Source organism: Passer domesticus, chromosome 7, assembly GCF_036417665.1.
Source record: "Passer domesticus isolate bPasDom1 chromosome 7, bPasDom1.hap1, whole genome shotgun sequence".
In the NCBI taxonomy this organism is placed as follows: domain Eukaryota; kingdom Metazoa; phylum Chordata; class Aves; order Passeriformes; family Passeridae; genus Passer; species Passer domesticus.
In genome coordinates this window covers 52,749,613-52,765,457 of record NC_087480.1, presented here as the reverse complement: position 1 = coordinate 52,765,457, position 15,845 = coordinate 52,749,613, and the positions used below count along the sequence as shown (strand labels likewise).

At 50.8% G+C, this 15,845-nt stretch overlaps 1 protein-coding gene across 4 annotated transcripts in view; it reads right to left on the bottom strand.

The window, feature by feature from the left end:
• Positions 1-15,845, bottom strand: part of RNF220 (ring finger protein 220) — a 210,819-nt gene that overhangs the window by 122,924 nt on the left and 72,050 nt on the right. For 2 of the 4 annotated variants that reach the window (XM_064428683.1, XM_064428680.1), the window contains exon 2: positions 4,531-4,605. The exons of the other annotated variants lie outside the window; for them this stretch is intronic. In XM_064428683.1, the coding sequence (XP_064284753.1) occupies positions 4,531-4,605 (75 nt within the window). The remainder of the gene's footprint in view (positions 1-4,530; positions 4,606-15,845) is intronic. 4 annotated transcript variants of the gene reach the window in all.

Genomic DNA, 15,845 nt, shown 5'->3' with positions numbered 1-15,845 from the left:
GGTGTTTAGAGTTCCCTCTGCTGCCTGCAGTGCATGGCTGCTTGCAGCTCCTGGTGAGCACAGCCTTGCTGGAGGCTGGGAGAGGCTGGAGAAGCAGAGCTGTGTCCCAGGGCCAGCACTGCTGGAGATGGGTGACCAGCACCACAGAACCAGCAGTGCCATGGCTCCTGCCAGCACCACACCTGTGGAGCACCCTCCACTGCACAGAGACAGGCTGTGACACCCAAGCACCTCTGGTCCCCCAGGCCACCTCCTGCTCTTGTCCCACTGGACCAAGGCAGGGAGCTGGGCATGCTAAGGATGGCAGCAGATCTCCAACACTCAGCCCAAGGCATGGACAAATTTATGCAGCAGTGTGGCAACTTTTTGGACACACAGCCTGGAGCCCTGGAGCTGCAGTGGGAGATGCTGGCGCCCAGGGCCTAATTGCTATCCCTTTCCCAGTAAAACCAGCCCTGCAAGGCAGCAGGAGGTATTTCAGCAGGGCCAGCTGAGGGGCAGCAGGACTCAGGGCTGCCTCACAGCCTGTTCCTTATTCGAAGTCCAGTGTTGAAGAAACCTGTAATTAGAGTCCTGAGTATTAATTAATCCCCATGACCCTCCTCTCATTCTCCTTTCACTGCTCCCACAGCTCAGGAGGTCAGCCTGGATTATTAACACAGGCAAGCAGAGGATGGCAAGCTCACCAGGCAGGTTGGCAAACCTTGGGCCACGTTCCCGAGTTCAGAGCAGCCAAAGGCACCATGTCCCTGCCTAACAGCATGACTTCCCTTTTCTGTCTCCTCTCTCTCTTGGCTGAGTTTGATAGGGGTCATCTTGCTCACTTGGGCACAGCCAGCACTTTGGGGATAGTTTCAATGAGCTGAAACACCCCAGAATGAGCAGAGCTGCTTCTATGCTAACTTGGTCTGCACAGTCCTTTGCAGGGTGGCTGAGAGCAGACTCCTGCATCCCAGAGCCTTGGATGAACCTTGCTGGAGATAACTTACCCTTGGAGATTTCCCAGCATGATGGAGAGCAGAGCAGAAATCACAACCTAAAACATCACTGAGAGGTCTTCAAGCATCCCATCTCTGCTCATCCAGGTCCTGCTTGGGTCTTTAAGAGCCTCAGCATTATAAAGGCATTGCTGGAGCATGGAGAGGACATGGACACTCTTTGTACAACCTGGCCCTCCCATCCCAGGGCTGTCCATGCTGCTTGGGGTATGGACATGGCTCCTGGGATGGCCAGACTCCCTGGAAAGACGCTGCCCAGGCACAACCCAAGGGCTGATATGCTACAAAGGGCTGCCACAGAGCAAGGAAACAAGATATGAAATAAATCCAAACTTTTCTGACTCCCTCGTAACCAACTGCTTCCCTCATCTGATTTTTTCCTCTTTTCTGCTGCAGCAATAAAAAGGGGAAAATCAACATCCAAATGATCTTGTTTATGGCGACTAAATAAGCTGCATGTGCTTAATCCGTTAGAGTTTAATGAATTTACGACTTGCTCTGGAATTTGACAAGGGCTGTAAAAGAGTAATTAACATTTATCAGTGTGTTTTTTACACACACCCCACCCTCCTCCCGCCTCCCTTCCCTCCTCCTGCCGCCTGTCGCAAAGCAGCACCGGGTATCGGGGGGAATATAAAAGTGATCAATTAATTCTTAATAATCCCAGGGAAAGATTGTAGAGTCACAGTATGAACTCAGGGAGTGTCAATAAACATGCCAAAGGTTGGTCCCCCCCTTCCTGGCGCTGCTGCAGAGGAATGTGGGCAGCCAGGGAGGGGATGGGGCTGCAGGGGCGCTGCTTTGGTGGACCAGCCCTGCACCCCTTTCCTTCTCTGTCACACTCCACTGCCCTCCAGATCAGCTTTCTGTCACTGACACAGTGGCCTCTGCCACAGGATGGAGGGCTGGTGACAAGTTGAGTCCCATCTAACACAGCAGTGGTGGTGATTTGGAAACACAATCCCAGTTGCTAACTATGCTAGTCAATAGCTCTGTCCTAACAGACCTGAACCTGCTGGGAGGGACCCCAAACTTCCCACCCTGGTCACAGGGCAGCTGAACATCTGCTTAGATGAAGAGTTGCCCCACTGTCACCCTTTTGTCACTCAGAACAGGCAGCTGCTGCTGTTTCAGCTGTACTAGACATGAAGGGATGTCCCTGCTGGCCCCTGAGACAAGCAAGGGGGGTCACACCTTGCTTGTGCCCAGCCCTCCCAGCTGCTTAGCTGCTGTAGAGCAGGGAGGCAAGCAGGGAGGCAATTTGGGGGCTGCAAGGGGACAAGCCCAGGCTTCCCACACCAGTCCCAGGATGGGCTGAACATCTCAGTATCCCAGGAGATTCCTGTGCTGGGAGCCCAGCGTGCTCTGCCTTGGGCCACCTCCATTGGCAGCCCTGGAAAGTAAAGCCAGAAAGAGCCATGGCCATCACCTTCCTGGTAGGTAAGACAGACATGTCCCTGGCTTCTGTGACTGCAGCATCTGCCCCCAGCAGCAGCCTTTGCATGCATGGGTGTGACCAGGGTGTGGGGAAGCTGCATGACTGGACATCCATCGAGGAAGAGAAGGGTCAGTGCTCCTGGGGGCCACCAGGCTCCATGGAGGAGACAGAGAAACATCTGGGCTTGGCTGTGGGGCAGAGGGTCCTGGAGACCCACAAACAAAAGCTCAAAATGATAAATCCTCAGAGGTTTGAGACTGTCTGGGGATCTGCTGCGGACAGAAACAAATTCTCCCTGTCGAACATAATAGCCCAGAAATAAGCAATGAGACAGGGATGGAGAGGGCTGGATGCAGGGAGTCTGGAAAATCTCTGCCCAGCCCCACGCAGAGCACTGGTGGGGGTGGGAGGTGGAGGCAGCAATATCCTCCTGGCGGGCTGAGATCCCTGTGCCAGGTACACACCTGCCATCTGGATGGGGAAAACTTGGGATATCTTGTGAAGCAGGAGTTGCTCAAGCCAGCCTGAAGCAGCTGAGTGCAGGAGAGGCAGGGAAGAGAAAGGGAAAGGATGACCTTGCCTTTATGTCACCTTGACTGGTTTGAATCCAGCCCACTGGTCTGGGCTGTGGGGCTGGGCGAGGAGCAGAGCTGGTGGGGAGTGGGGCTGAACCCTCATGCAGGGCAAGGGAGTGAGGGAGAGTCACTCTGCACAGCCAAATCCTCTGAGAGCACCAGGTCCCAGCAGCCTCTGAGTGAGAGTCTCCAACTTTGGGCAGGCTTGTTGGGCCAGAAGTGGCACAAACACACCTGGGTGGGAGAAATGGAGGTACGGGGAGGGGTTTCAGGCCACCAGGACTGGTCCCAGCACACCAACATCTGCTCTGCTCACTAGACAGCAGGTCTAGGTCTCCACTGCATGAGTGGTGTGGCCAATATCCACAGCTGAGGCTGCCAAAATCACTCAGGGATCACTGAGGAAGCAGCGCCAGTTGCTCTTGCAGTACTCTGCATTGCTGTCCAGCTGCACCACAGACCCCCTGCACGACCTCTGGACCTCTCCTGTGCTGCAGGAGAGGATGCTGTGGGGGCAGTGAGGGGGCAGAGGGGCACTGCATTCCCCTGCCTGGGCTGGCTCAGATGCTCCATGTCAGCCTGTCTAAACAGCACCTCCTCCTGCAGAGACCTCGCGCTGGGGGTCAGGAGCTCAGCATCTCTGGGATTTGTCACGGTGTTCCTGGAGTTACCAAACAGCAGCTTGGAACAGACATCCCAAAGCACTGGGCCAACCAGACCCACCATCATCCAGCTGCTGGAAAAGCAGCCCCTGGGGCTGAGGTGACTCAGGTGGCACTGGGCAAGGCCTCCCTGGCCACTGCCACACTGCCTCACACCAGGCACATGACTTGACCTCTGTGCAGGGCTGGAATCCTTCCCTTACCCTGGTGTAGAGGCAGTGCAACTCAGAGAAGGAGCCAGGCTGTGATGGGCAATGCTTGGCCAACGTTTGCTGCTTTGCAGAGGCACCTAATGGATCAGAGACAGCCTGGCCATGCCCAGCCTTGCTCCACTCAGGTGCTGCTGACTGTTGTAACAAAGAGCATTTATCCAGCTGCATCCCCAGTTTCTCCTGCTTTACATTTCCCTCTTCCGTCAGTCAGGTGCGACAATTTTAATACCCATCAATAATAAGGTGGATGGTAACTGTAACAGAATGTGCAGGCCCATGTTGACTTTTCTCCATCTGAACAGTCACACTTCAAGTGACAAAAGAGCTGCAAGGAGTTAACAGGAGACCCCCCCTCCCAGGTCCTCTAAATGCCCTGTTCCGGGTTTTAAGCCCATAAGTATTGGTGCTAAAGATGATTTTAAGCCATGATTATAAGAAATCTATTGATCCTTTTGACTTTATAATGACAGAATAACCATTTTAATAAAACACCTATTAATCATGCATTAACCCTTCTTAGCTATTTATACACTGAATACCAAATCAACAATGGTTTTCAAATTTCTAGGAGGCTTTTTGGAGGGGGAGAGAGACGAGATTTCTTTAGATAACAACAACAAGAAGAAGAAAATAATGCAAACTTACAGAGGGGGAGAGTTAAAATCATACGATGAGTGGCAGTTGCAGACGCCTGGGGCCCTCTTTGGTTGTCGCTTCTATCTGGCAATCAATTGACAAGAAATTGAGATTATGAAACATTGTGCCTATGATCAAAGGAGGTGGGCATACTTCCCCCATCTCAGGCCAAATCTCCACTCCCCCAAGGGAACTAACATCAGGGAACACCAGTAATTTGGCCTTCAGCAGGTACGAGACAATGCTGACACCAATTTCAGTGTGAATGTGACCACCAGCCCCATGGGTCTTTGTGGCAAACTTGGAGCAAGGTTGCAGCACCTTAAAGGTGGATCCTACTGGAGCATCTAAGCTGCCAACGATTTTTTGTGAGAGACTTCATCTGGAGCAACAGAGTAAAAAGAACAGGAAATTAGGGAAACTCCACCAGCCTAGGCCAGTTGGGAATGGGCATGGATTGTTCACCCCCTCTCCTTGCCCTTCCTTGAGACCCACAGCATCAGTGTGGAATGGTTCAGCTTGCAGACCTGGCACGGCCCCGGGGCCTCTTGTGGAAGTGCTGGAGAGGGGCAGACAGGGCTTCCTTCTGCCCCAACCGTTGCAGCCTCAGAAACCACAAAGTCCCCGGGTGCATTAGGAACTGCCTGGAGGCCAGAGCTTCCTGCAGGTGCCCCACGCTCATGAATCACACCTTGTCAGGGCCTGGGGTGCCCAACGGCTGGGTGACCGCTGAGATGCCCAGGAGTCCTGCCCTGGCATGCACCTGCCTCCCCACCACGCCATCCCAGCCAGGCAAGGGTTAAGCAGGCATTAATCACACTGTTTGAGAGACATTTCAAAGCCTCTTCCAAATATTATAAAAAATGTCTTTAATCATCTAATAGCGTGAACTCCTCTGATGATGGATGGAAAGAAGCCGCCTCTCTCCTCCTGATCCTAACAGATGAGGCTGAAGAGCTGCTGCTCTGGGGGGGTGGGGAAAGTTGGGGAGGGGGCTTGGGGAAGAGAAGGACATTTCTCAACCTCCCACCAGAGCAGTTATAAATATGAGGTCATACAGCAAGAGATGATAACACATTAAGGGCTCTTGAGATATTAGTCTGTCAGCCTCGTTAGACACAGCCTATTTGGGGCTGACTGCGTAATTAAAGGCTGGGGTACCCATAACTCATTGGTGTTTATATGGTAGGAAGGGGCTCCAGTCACCATCACCCTCAGCACTCTGAGAAGCCATCTTCATCAAGCATTAAACCCCACTCCCTGCTGCAAATACAATCCTTCTGCCCGCAACAAAAACTGTTCCTGTTTCCCTCCTCCTGCCCTTCCCACTAAGCCTGGAGCCCATTGCATGCTCAGTGCACCCACCCTCACCTCTTCCCTCCCTTCTAGGTGGGGAACAGGGTTACAACTTGGCCAAGGTGCCCCAAAGTAGTTATTGAACAAATGGAAAAGTCCTGGCTCCCAGTTCCCTTCCCATGGAACAGCTCATGGGGAGCAGTCCATGCCCGGCTCTGCAAGGGACTGCATCCCCTGAGAACCCCTAGAACACCTCCACAGCAAGTTTGACCTGCAGCCTTCCACCCTCCAAGGAATAGCTCCAGGTTGGGCTGGAAACAGCCTGGACAAAGATGGTCCTGGGAAAGACTGAGCAGAAATAAGTCCAAGGAAAGGCAAAAACGTGCAAGAACACCAGGAGAGCTTGTCACTCCCACCCTGCTGTGAGCATCCCCATGCTTGGTGGGGAAGCTGGTGAGGAGCTGGCTTTCCATGTGTTCCCCAGTTTCTTTTCTCAGTTCTCTCTAGGTGGCAGTGAGCACTGACACGGACAGGCACTTCCCAACCAACCCTGCCAAAAATTTGGACAAGTGAAACAGGGAAGGGGAGTGTTTCCCTTATGAAACCAAGAAAGGGTTCCACAAGTGTCAGCTTTGACTCGACAGGGAACAGACAGGGAGCAGTGAGCAAGCGGGGGCAAGCAGAAGCCAAACCCAGTGCTGTGAACTTTCCCAGCAGCACATCCCTGTAAGTCCTCTTGCTGTGTGGCAGGAGGAAAATTAAGGCACCGGGAAGTGCAGGGACATCAAACGAGAAACAAGAGCCCTCACTGCAGAAACTGCCTGATCCTGCCAAGGTCCATGGCTCGGCCACCCAATGCCTCATCCCCTCTCCCTGCTTGCCTCCTGTAGCCAGGGAGGGGGCAAGGGGTCTGCAGGGGAGGGGGCAACCCCATGGCTTCCCAGGATGAGGTAGGATAATGAATCCTGATGGGGGAAGTGACCTTTTCCAAATGCCACATGTCATTGGATTTTATATCACACCAGGACAATGTGCCATGGGTATTAAAATCGTTTTTCCAATAGAAGCATGCGTGTATATGTGTGTGTCAGAGAAAGATGTGAGAAAAATAAAATTAAGATGTGAAAATTAGGCTGTGTCCAAACACGGCCTTTAGAAAAAGACTTGGATCCTCACAGAGCAGGACTGGAAGAAAAGATCCATGCCTTTTGCTCCAGAGATCACAGATGATTTTTTCAAGGGAATATGACTTGTCCAAACCCTATGACAGAAAAAGAGAAAAGGAACTCAAGTCCTGATCTCTGTTTCTAAAGTTCTGCAAAGACTTTCAACTCTACAGTGTCCCTCTGTGTGGAGGGACACCTCCAGAGCTGCTCTACCCATGGTGGCACATACAGATGCACATGGAGCACAGATCACCTCGCATGTGTGCTGCTGGACACCCACAAGTGTTAGTCTGGTGCATAAGGAGACAGCTAAGTCCTGCATGGCAGACAATGCCAACTTGCTCAGCCTCACCTGGGATGCAAAGCAGCCCCTATCCCTGTGGGCCAGCCCAAAGATGTGAGCAGAGCATCCATGGAGTTACCCATACACGCAGGTATGGACATTCTCCTCATATATGCCAGGATACATTCTGATGTGAAAACACAGTGTGAAAAGGGAGGCACTGGAAGACAAATTCACTTGAACTCCAGCCTGTTCCCTCAATCTGCAGGGCAATTGTCCGGCTGAAACAACAATTGTCCGGCTGGGACAAAAAAAAAAAAAGGAAAAAAAAAAGGAAAAAAAAATAAAAAAGGGACAAGCTGTGTTTGTTTATTCAGCTTCTTTCTCCCTCTCTCCTCTCGACAATACCCTGACACCGTGTCCTGCCGCGCCAGGGTTGCAACCCCAAAGGGCTAAATTTGTCCCAGCTGGAGCCCTGTTTACAAGCCTTGTCCTGTTTACAGCATGGTCCATCCTGCCCAGGGCCAGGCAGTGGCCATCTCTGGGGTGGACAGTTCAAGCCTCACCTTCCTTTGGCTTCTGCTGCTCCTAGGCTGCCCATGTGGTCCCTGGCAAGATGCCCAGCTCCCTGTACTCCCCATGTACTAGCACACATGGCAGCTCTGTGGCCCCCTGCCCATCTGGGAAGCAATGAGGAGATGTGGGCTTGCATGGGCTGCTGCTTGTCCAGCATAGTTCTGTGGTGGTCCAGGTGGCTACAGCCTCCATCAGTGCTGGGTTCAGCTCCCAAACTAGATGAGGGGCTCAAATCTCAGTGCCCAATGCTGCATCTGTGCAAGGAAGGGTCCAAGAGCAGCTGAGTCTACCAAGGCTCCAGTTGCTGCAGGCACAGGAGTAGAAGAATGAGTTACCAAAACCTTTATGTTACTACATTTTCCGGAGACAGATTGTCCAGAGCAATGCCCATAGTGACACTGTCATGGTGTCCAAGTGCCTCCTTATCTCTCACTGCTCACACCTACCTCATTTCTTGCCTACAGCCCAGTTCTGGGTTTGTTTGTAGCCTGGGTGGGGGAAGCCTTTCTGCACTGTGTGTCCTGAATGGCATCACACAGTGAAGCAGAAGCTCCAGGAAGAGCAGAAGAGGGGTTGTACACCCCAGCCTACCTCCCTATCCTGTCTCCGAGAGATCATCTGTGCATGCCTGTGGGTGGGGGTGAATTTGAGCATAAAGGCTTGTCTACATGAAGTGCTGCTCCTGAGAAGCTCCCCATGCTGGACATTTCCTATTCCCAAAATAATACTTTGTTTGCTCAAGTTCACCAGACCCCCTGTTGCTCTGAAATACAAATGGAAGTTTTGGGGAATATTTCAAAAGTCAGAAAATCACCCCCAGCCTTCATTCCTGTTCAATTCCAAATACAGGACTTTAAGGGAAGGGCTAATGGAGAGGCACATCTGCACACAAACACACACGTCTGTGCCCCTCACACGTGCAGATCCTCATCTCCGGAAGAAGATCTTCTTGTCAGGAAGTCACGGCCCTGATTACTTTGTCTTCTACGTTTAAGAACATCCCTAACTGCTCCTTGGATAGCTCAATTAGTAAAGTGAATATATTATATAAAGTCTAAAAGATTAAACTATCATAGGCAGCCCATAATTTCATGAAGAAGTCAGGGGAGCATATCCCTCTTATTAACTCTATAACAAATGTGATGAAAATGTTCAAATAGAATGTTAATGCAATGTTACGTGTAATTTTCCCAGGCGATTTTCTGCTGAAATATTTCTTTATTAATAGTAATTGAGGGTATAAATTATGAATGAGGCGATTTTCTCCTTTCACTGGGAAAGACGTACTAATGGCAATAATTCTTTATAATAATTTTTTGGGGGGGAGAACGGGGAGGGAGCTAGGGTGAGGGGTTTGAAGAAAAAAAATCTTTAAAGGGATTGCAAAATATATAGACTAGCAGTGCATGTTTTATGGCAGGGCACTGTATTTTATATCCGTGTGCTGGCCATCAGTCCTGTGTGGGTCTGTACTGCACGTGCACGAGGTTTGGGCCTCTGGCAAAGGCGATTTCCTCCTCTATTCTACATGTGTAAAGCCTGACATCAAGTACAGGGAGTATGAGAGCACCAGTGCTGTGAGTCTGCAGATTCAGGACTCCCTGTTTTGCTGTTTAAGGGGAAGAGTGGCAGGAAGCACATGATGAGCCACAGGGAATTGTGGTTACTAGGTGGGTACTCAGGGATGGGCAGGTTAGTGGTACAGGCTGTTGTGAATTTAATACAGACTCTGACACTTTGCCATGTTCTCACCATAACCAAAAACACTTTGGGCTTTTGTTCGGGATTTTTTGGGGGGTGTGTTTTACTGTCAATTCAGCCTGCTAATCCTGACCCCCAAGAGCCTCCATGTGCAGAGATGTGTGGCTGTGATGCTTTCTCCTACAGCCACTGAATCTTGTGCACCCTTGAAGCAGGGTGGGACTGGGGGCAATGCTGACTTCCAAATGCCACCTCTCAGCCCTTTGTGGGACAGAGCCTGGGGACACACACAGGGCCAGCCCAGAGCCATGCACACCAAGGACAGACAGCACCAAGCAGCACAGCTGCTTGTGGGAAAACAAAAAGTCCTTTTGGCGATGCCAGAATGAAAGAGGCATTTTACAAGGATTTCAGAGCTTGCTCTCCTTCAGTTTGTATGGTTTTTTTCAACAGACCAAACGATTTCAAAATTTTTCCACTCAAAAGAAATGCTGGTTTGAGTGCAATTCTTAGCCCCTTCCTCCTGCACTCATCTCTCTTTTCAAAAAATGACAAAGGTATAGTCTCCCTTAAAGGTAAAGGATGGTATCCCTTAAATTTTCATTACACTTCAATTGGCTTTAAAAAATATTCTGAAAGGTTTAAAACTTTCATAGCAAAGAATCCACTTTCCCCCACAATTTTATTTAAAACTTTTCCTAGGAAGGAAACTTTTCAAACTAGTTCTGGTTGACAACAAGCATAGGAAGAAAAACTCCTGACTCCAGACCTTTGCCATGTGAACTAAAGAGCTTCAGCTAGCTAAAAAACGTCTCTGGTAAGGACTTCCACTGAGAGTGGCCAGCACATATTAGCACCCAGCAAGGTGTCGAGGTCCTGGACACCCGTGCACAGGGGTGCAGATGTGCCCCACATGAGTGCAGATGTGTTGAGGAGTGGGTGGCTTTGCTCCACCCCAGGGCAGCTCTTATATAATAGGGGATTCCCCTGGATCAGGCTTCTCCCTGAGCTCTCCACTGGACTGGAAGAGCTGCGCTGGTCCTTCTGCAGCCAGCTGACTGTGCTGCCCTGTCTCTCCCCTTCTCTGGAGGCACAGACCCTCAGGCCCTGCCCGAGGCACACTCCACACCAGCAGGCTGTGCGAGAGGCTGCAGAAAAGCGGACAAAATCAGCGCGATCCGTCACCAACCCTCCTCAAAATTAGGTTAATAATTTATGATGTTAAATGGGACAGTTAATAGCTGGGCCAGATGATTCCTCAGCTAATCTAGAGCATGGGCTGAGCTGCAACGAGTCCTCTGAGAGTTCATTACACTCCCCAACCCTCGGCACTAGTGCTTTTGGCTCTGCTGATACCTACGGGAGGCTGTGGCTGGTGCCGCTGGCAACACGCCTAAGACTTGCCCCTCATCAATTAAAAGAAATAAGGAAATCGACAGGAAAATTAATTTCCAAAGAGACAATGCTTCTGAAGCCTGCACTGCCCCCAGAAAGCCAGGGGGTTATCTGGGAATCCTTGCCTGCCTGGGAGGAGGTTGTGTTTGCTGTCTCACTGAGCGAGGTCAGGCTTCTTTCCTGAGAGAAAGAGGAGAGCAGGGAGGGGTGTAAGCAACTGAACAAAAGGTGCTTTTGCTTCTGGGTCAGTCCCAAGCAGGCTCCTTATGAGGGAGGGTGCTCAGCCGTATTTGTGAGGAGATGCACAACACACACCTGCTGCTTAAAGCCCCCCAGTGCATTGTGGCTGACCGGCAGCAAGGATTTACTCCCTGACAGTGCACATTCCCAGCAAAACCTCAGAGATGAAGGGTCGGGATGAGAAAGTTCAGCAGGTCTTTTCTGTCAAGGAAACAGAGCAGGCTTGAGACAATGAGGATGAGACAGTCAGAGTGCTCTCCAGGGCCAGCCCTCGCCCAGAGAACAGCCATGGGTGGATCTTCAGCTGCTTGCCTGTCTCTCGAACCTCCCTCACACTGGAGATCAGATCAAGCCCAGACACAGAAAACAGGCATTGGATAAAATAGCTTCCCCTCACTAAGACCTCAGCCTCTGTATGTGCCCTGAGACATTCCATGTCCCCCAGGCTTTTTGCTTCCTCCTTGGTCCCAGCAACCTTCCTAGAGAGCAGGACAAGCTTGCCAGTCACAGCCAAAAAATGCAAGGAATTACCAAGAGTGCATCTTGTCAGTGTGATGTAAGTTTCCATCCTTTTCCAATGTAAACAGTTCACTGGGGTTCAGGGCACCCGGAGACAACAAAGACCCTCTGGTACTGACAATGTTTGAGTCTTACTTGGCCCATCCTGCTTTGCTTCTTCTCAAAGGCCAGATTCTGCAAGGCAGAAATGCTTCAGAAAGCTTGCTGTCTCTTGGGATCATGCTCAAGAGAAACAAACAGTAAGCAGGGACCCCCACCTCACTGATCTCAGCTGTATGTGGAGGCAGGAATCTCTTCCTTTGCTCCAACATCTCATTGGGGGGATTGTCAAGTAGTGTCAGCCTTAGGCAAACCTGGAAGAGAAGTGGCACAGGCACTCTTCTCTCCAGAAGAGCTAGAGATGGTACCCTTGATGGCACTTCAGACAGCCTAAATCTATTTTACAAATAGAAAAACTAAGTGACTAATTGTGAGTGACTACTCAACATCAGCAGCAATAGCAGGTGAAGGGAGTAATTCCTCCAACAATCTAAGGTTCCCAGAACCACCATGTCCATATCCTGCCCTTAAGTGGGCGCTCGAGACAGACCCAATGGGCTGAGAAGTGACTGGCTGGGCTACAAGCACAGGCTGCTGCAGCCACATGTGCACTGATGACTCGTGCAGATGTTGGCCCTGCAGCACGTTAGGGCAGTAATTCCCCTTCTCCCTTCTACATTCCTGCTCTGCCAAATTCAAACCATGCACAGTGTGGGGGATTACCTGCAATTACAGCTTTCACACGTCGGGGCTGGTTTCACTCGGCTGGGGGAGAGCAGAGAGAAGTAAGGGCATCCATATGGTGGCATTCTGCAGCCATTCCCCCTGCCTGTGTTAGAGGCAGCCAGCGCCATCTCACCCCTGCAGCTCCCTCCCCTCCTCCAAAACCCCCTCCCAGGTGGGAAAACCAAGAAGGCCACGGCCAGCACCAGAGTCAGTTTTCCTTCCAGCTTCTGCCCAAGTGAGTATGGGAGAAATGACAATTAGGGGGACAACAAATGAGGCTGCCAGACCCTGGGGGGGACATGTGCAGTAACTTGAGGCTGAAGCGGAAATAGCTCCAGTCAACCCACTTAGAAAATCATCATTACTGTAAAATTTATGGCTGACATGAGCTTGTCTGAGAGATATGACTATTTAAAGGCAGCCAAAGCCTCCATTTATAATAATGTGAGGGAAGAGGGGATAGAGAGAGATGGGGCAGGTTTGAAGATCAAAGGGGCATTTGGGAAAGCAAAGAAGACTATGTCTGCCTTGGCAGCAGGGGCAAAGGGATGGGGATTCATTGCAGAAAAGGTTGGTGTGGTGGGGCAAGACACTGTGTCCTATGGGAAGGGACAAAGCCTCTGCCATGGCTCTGCTGTCCCAGGCCCTGAGACCACAGCATTCTCTGTGGCCTCTGCCAGTCACTCCTGCCTTTGGGGGCTGACAAAATGCCACCATCTGGGTGCAAGCTGTCCTGGACTCCAGGCAGGGGGCTGGTGAGCTCAGCACCATTCAGGCAGTGCTGGACAGGGCCACCATCAGGGTGTGCTGCAGGATTCACCAGGAGTGTGCTTGTAATTACATGTGAAGAAGAAAGCCATTGCTGGGACAGAGAGAGAAAAAAAACAATGACAGGTTTGGAGGACAACAAGCAAATGCCTACAAGGTTCAGTTTCTTTTTTCCTTCCATTTGTTAAGGATAGAAAATTAGTCCTTGTGGGGGACTCCTGACAGGCCATTGCTGTACCCAGGCCCTTAGCTGTCCTCCTTAGGTGCACTTCCCTCAGGGCTTTACAAAGAGGATCATGCAGTCACTCACTGAGGCTTGTTTGGGCAGCACGTCATCCCAACATCAAAGCCAAAAAGAAGGCCCACTTGTTAGTTCCTTGGGCCAAGCCATCTTGCCAACCCTCACCTCCAGCCAAACAGAAATGCTCCGAATTTGCTGGAGGATGGACCCCAGGGACGCCCATCTTGGATGGAGACACACTGCATGTCCCACCCAGCATGTCCCTGTGCCATGCTTCCCTATGGATGTGCGAGGGAATATGGCCCCTAGCCATGAGCAAGTTGGAAATGAGCACAGAGGTATGGATGAGCTCTCCACTGAGGCACCCCCAGAAGGTTGATGGATGCAGAGCAGCAGGCTGCAGGACAGCACTCCATGCCATCCAGAGCAGGGAGCAATCCCTGGAGGGACCGCCCTGCGCAGGGACCGCATGGAGCCAGTCACTGGCATTCCCGTCCGGGCTCTCCTCCCCAGTCGGGCTGCTCCCTGTCCTTCGGGGATGGCAATGGCTCCTCACCTGATTGAATTTCCAGGCCATCACTTGCTCTCCCTGCAGCTGCGAGGCACGATCGCCCTCCCGGCAACCCCACGCTCACCCCGCGGAAGGAGGGGCTAATTCAGTTAGCCCAGTGGCATTAGCTGCCGTGAAGAATAACCCGCCAACAAGGGCCTGCAAGCCTGACACAATATTAAAGACCCCACTGCCCTCACTTGGGGCAGATTAAGCTGGGCTCATTGCTTTAATGCTGCACTCCTCGGCCGGGCTCCCTCCAAGGCTCTGCACCTTAACTGTATTACCCCAGCACCGATGTGCTTGACCTGACGATATTGCTCCCACTGATAATTCACCTCCCAAGAAACTTTGCCTTTTTGACCTCCTGCCGGAGTAGGTTCTAACCCCATGGAGCAGGGCTACCCCTGCATCCCACCATCCACAGGCTCGCTTTCCCTCAGCATCATCTCCTGCCTCCCTGATCTACTAGAGGCCTTGAGGTACCTTCTTCTGCCAAGCTCAGGCAACTTCCCCCTGAAAACAGGTCACTGTGGTGATCCCAGGATCTCAGTCTTTATTAATGACTGCACTGACATGCACAGTGAACATGTGGCATGTGCGTGGGTGTGCACAGGATGGAGAATGTAATTTACAGCACCAAGGATGTGCGGGACATCCCGGCTCACTAACCTCATCTGGGGTACCAAGGCTCTCTCACTAGCAATGTGAAGCAATGCACAGACGGAGCATTAGGTCCTTCCTCTTCCAGGGATACACATCTCATCTGACCCAAGGAAGCAATCAGGAAAAACACCCAAATACCAGCCTAGAGGGAGCCTGGGCTCCAAGTGAAACTCAACAGAGCGGTGTGGGAGCAAGACATGGGGTCATGCTGCTGCTGCCAAGCACAGGCAGTGCCAACGTCATCATCTTGGCTTGGCAACAGCCACTGCCTCCTCTCACCCAAAAGCTGCCAGCAGCTGTCTTGTGCTTTTATCCCTGCTTCACCCTGTGGCCTGCAAGCAATACAGGGAGAGTCTGGAAGATGCTGTCTGCTTGGGCTGCTGGCTCACAAAGCCTTACTTTTCATAGGAAACAGCACCAGAGAGGAATCACTTTCCCACTTAGTCAAAACCAGAGGGCCACTGTATCCTATAAATCTCCAGAATGAATTTTTTTAACATGGAAAACTCACCTTTTCTGAGAAAAATAATAGTCTGATTTAGCCACCTACTGACTTCTGCTCTCCTCACCAGAAAATCATAATAATCTACATCGACCTTTTCCTCTTACTTTTATCATTGGCCATGATATCACTGATATAATTTTATCATTATGTAAAAGAGAGGTTGGATTGCTGGATGCTCTATCTCAGCTTCTTGGAAAGAAGCAGGTTAGCATCAGCAAATTGTAGTTCCAGCTCTCGACTCAGAACAAGGCATCTGCTCCCTGTTCTGTTCCCTTGCCTTTGCACAGGTGGTTTTTATACTTGCTTTGCACAGTTAGTGCTTGGGTAGTGTATATCAGGTGTCTTTACATAACGAATGTATATGTATAGATATTACTATTTACACTAAAAATAATAATGACCAGGCAATGCTCACAACAAACAAGACTTTCTTTTGGAAACATTTTGCTTCCTTATTTTCTGATTTCACTGCTCAAAGGTGTGTTTCCTTTTTTTTGAAGAAACAAAACTAGAAAAAGGAACGAACCTAAAGTTCCACTCATAACTCAGACCACAAGTCTCAGTGTTTTTCTTAATATTAAAACTTTTGGTGAAGCTGTGTTTGACCTGGTGCTGCTGGCACAGGAAGGAGAGCACCCACACGAAAAGAGCAT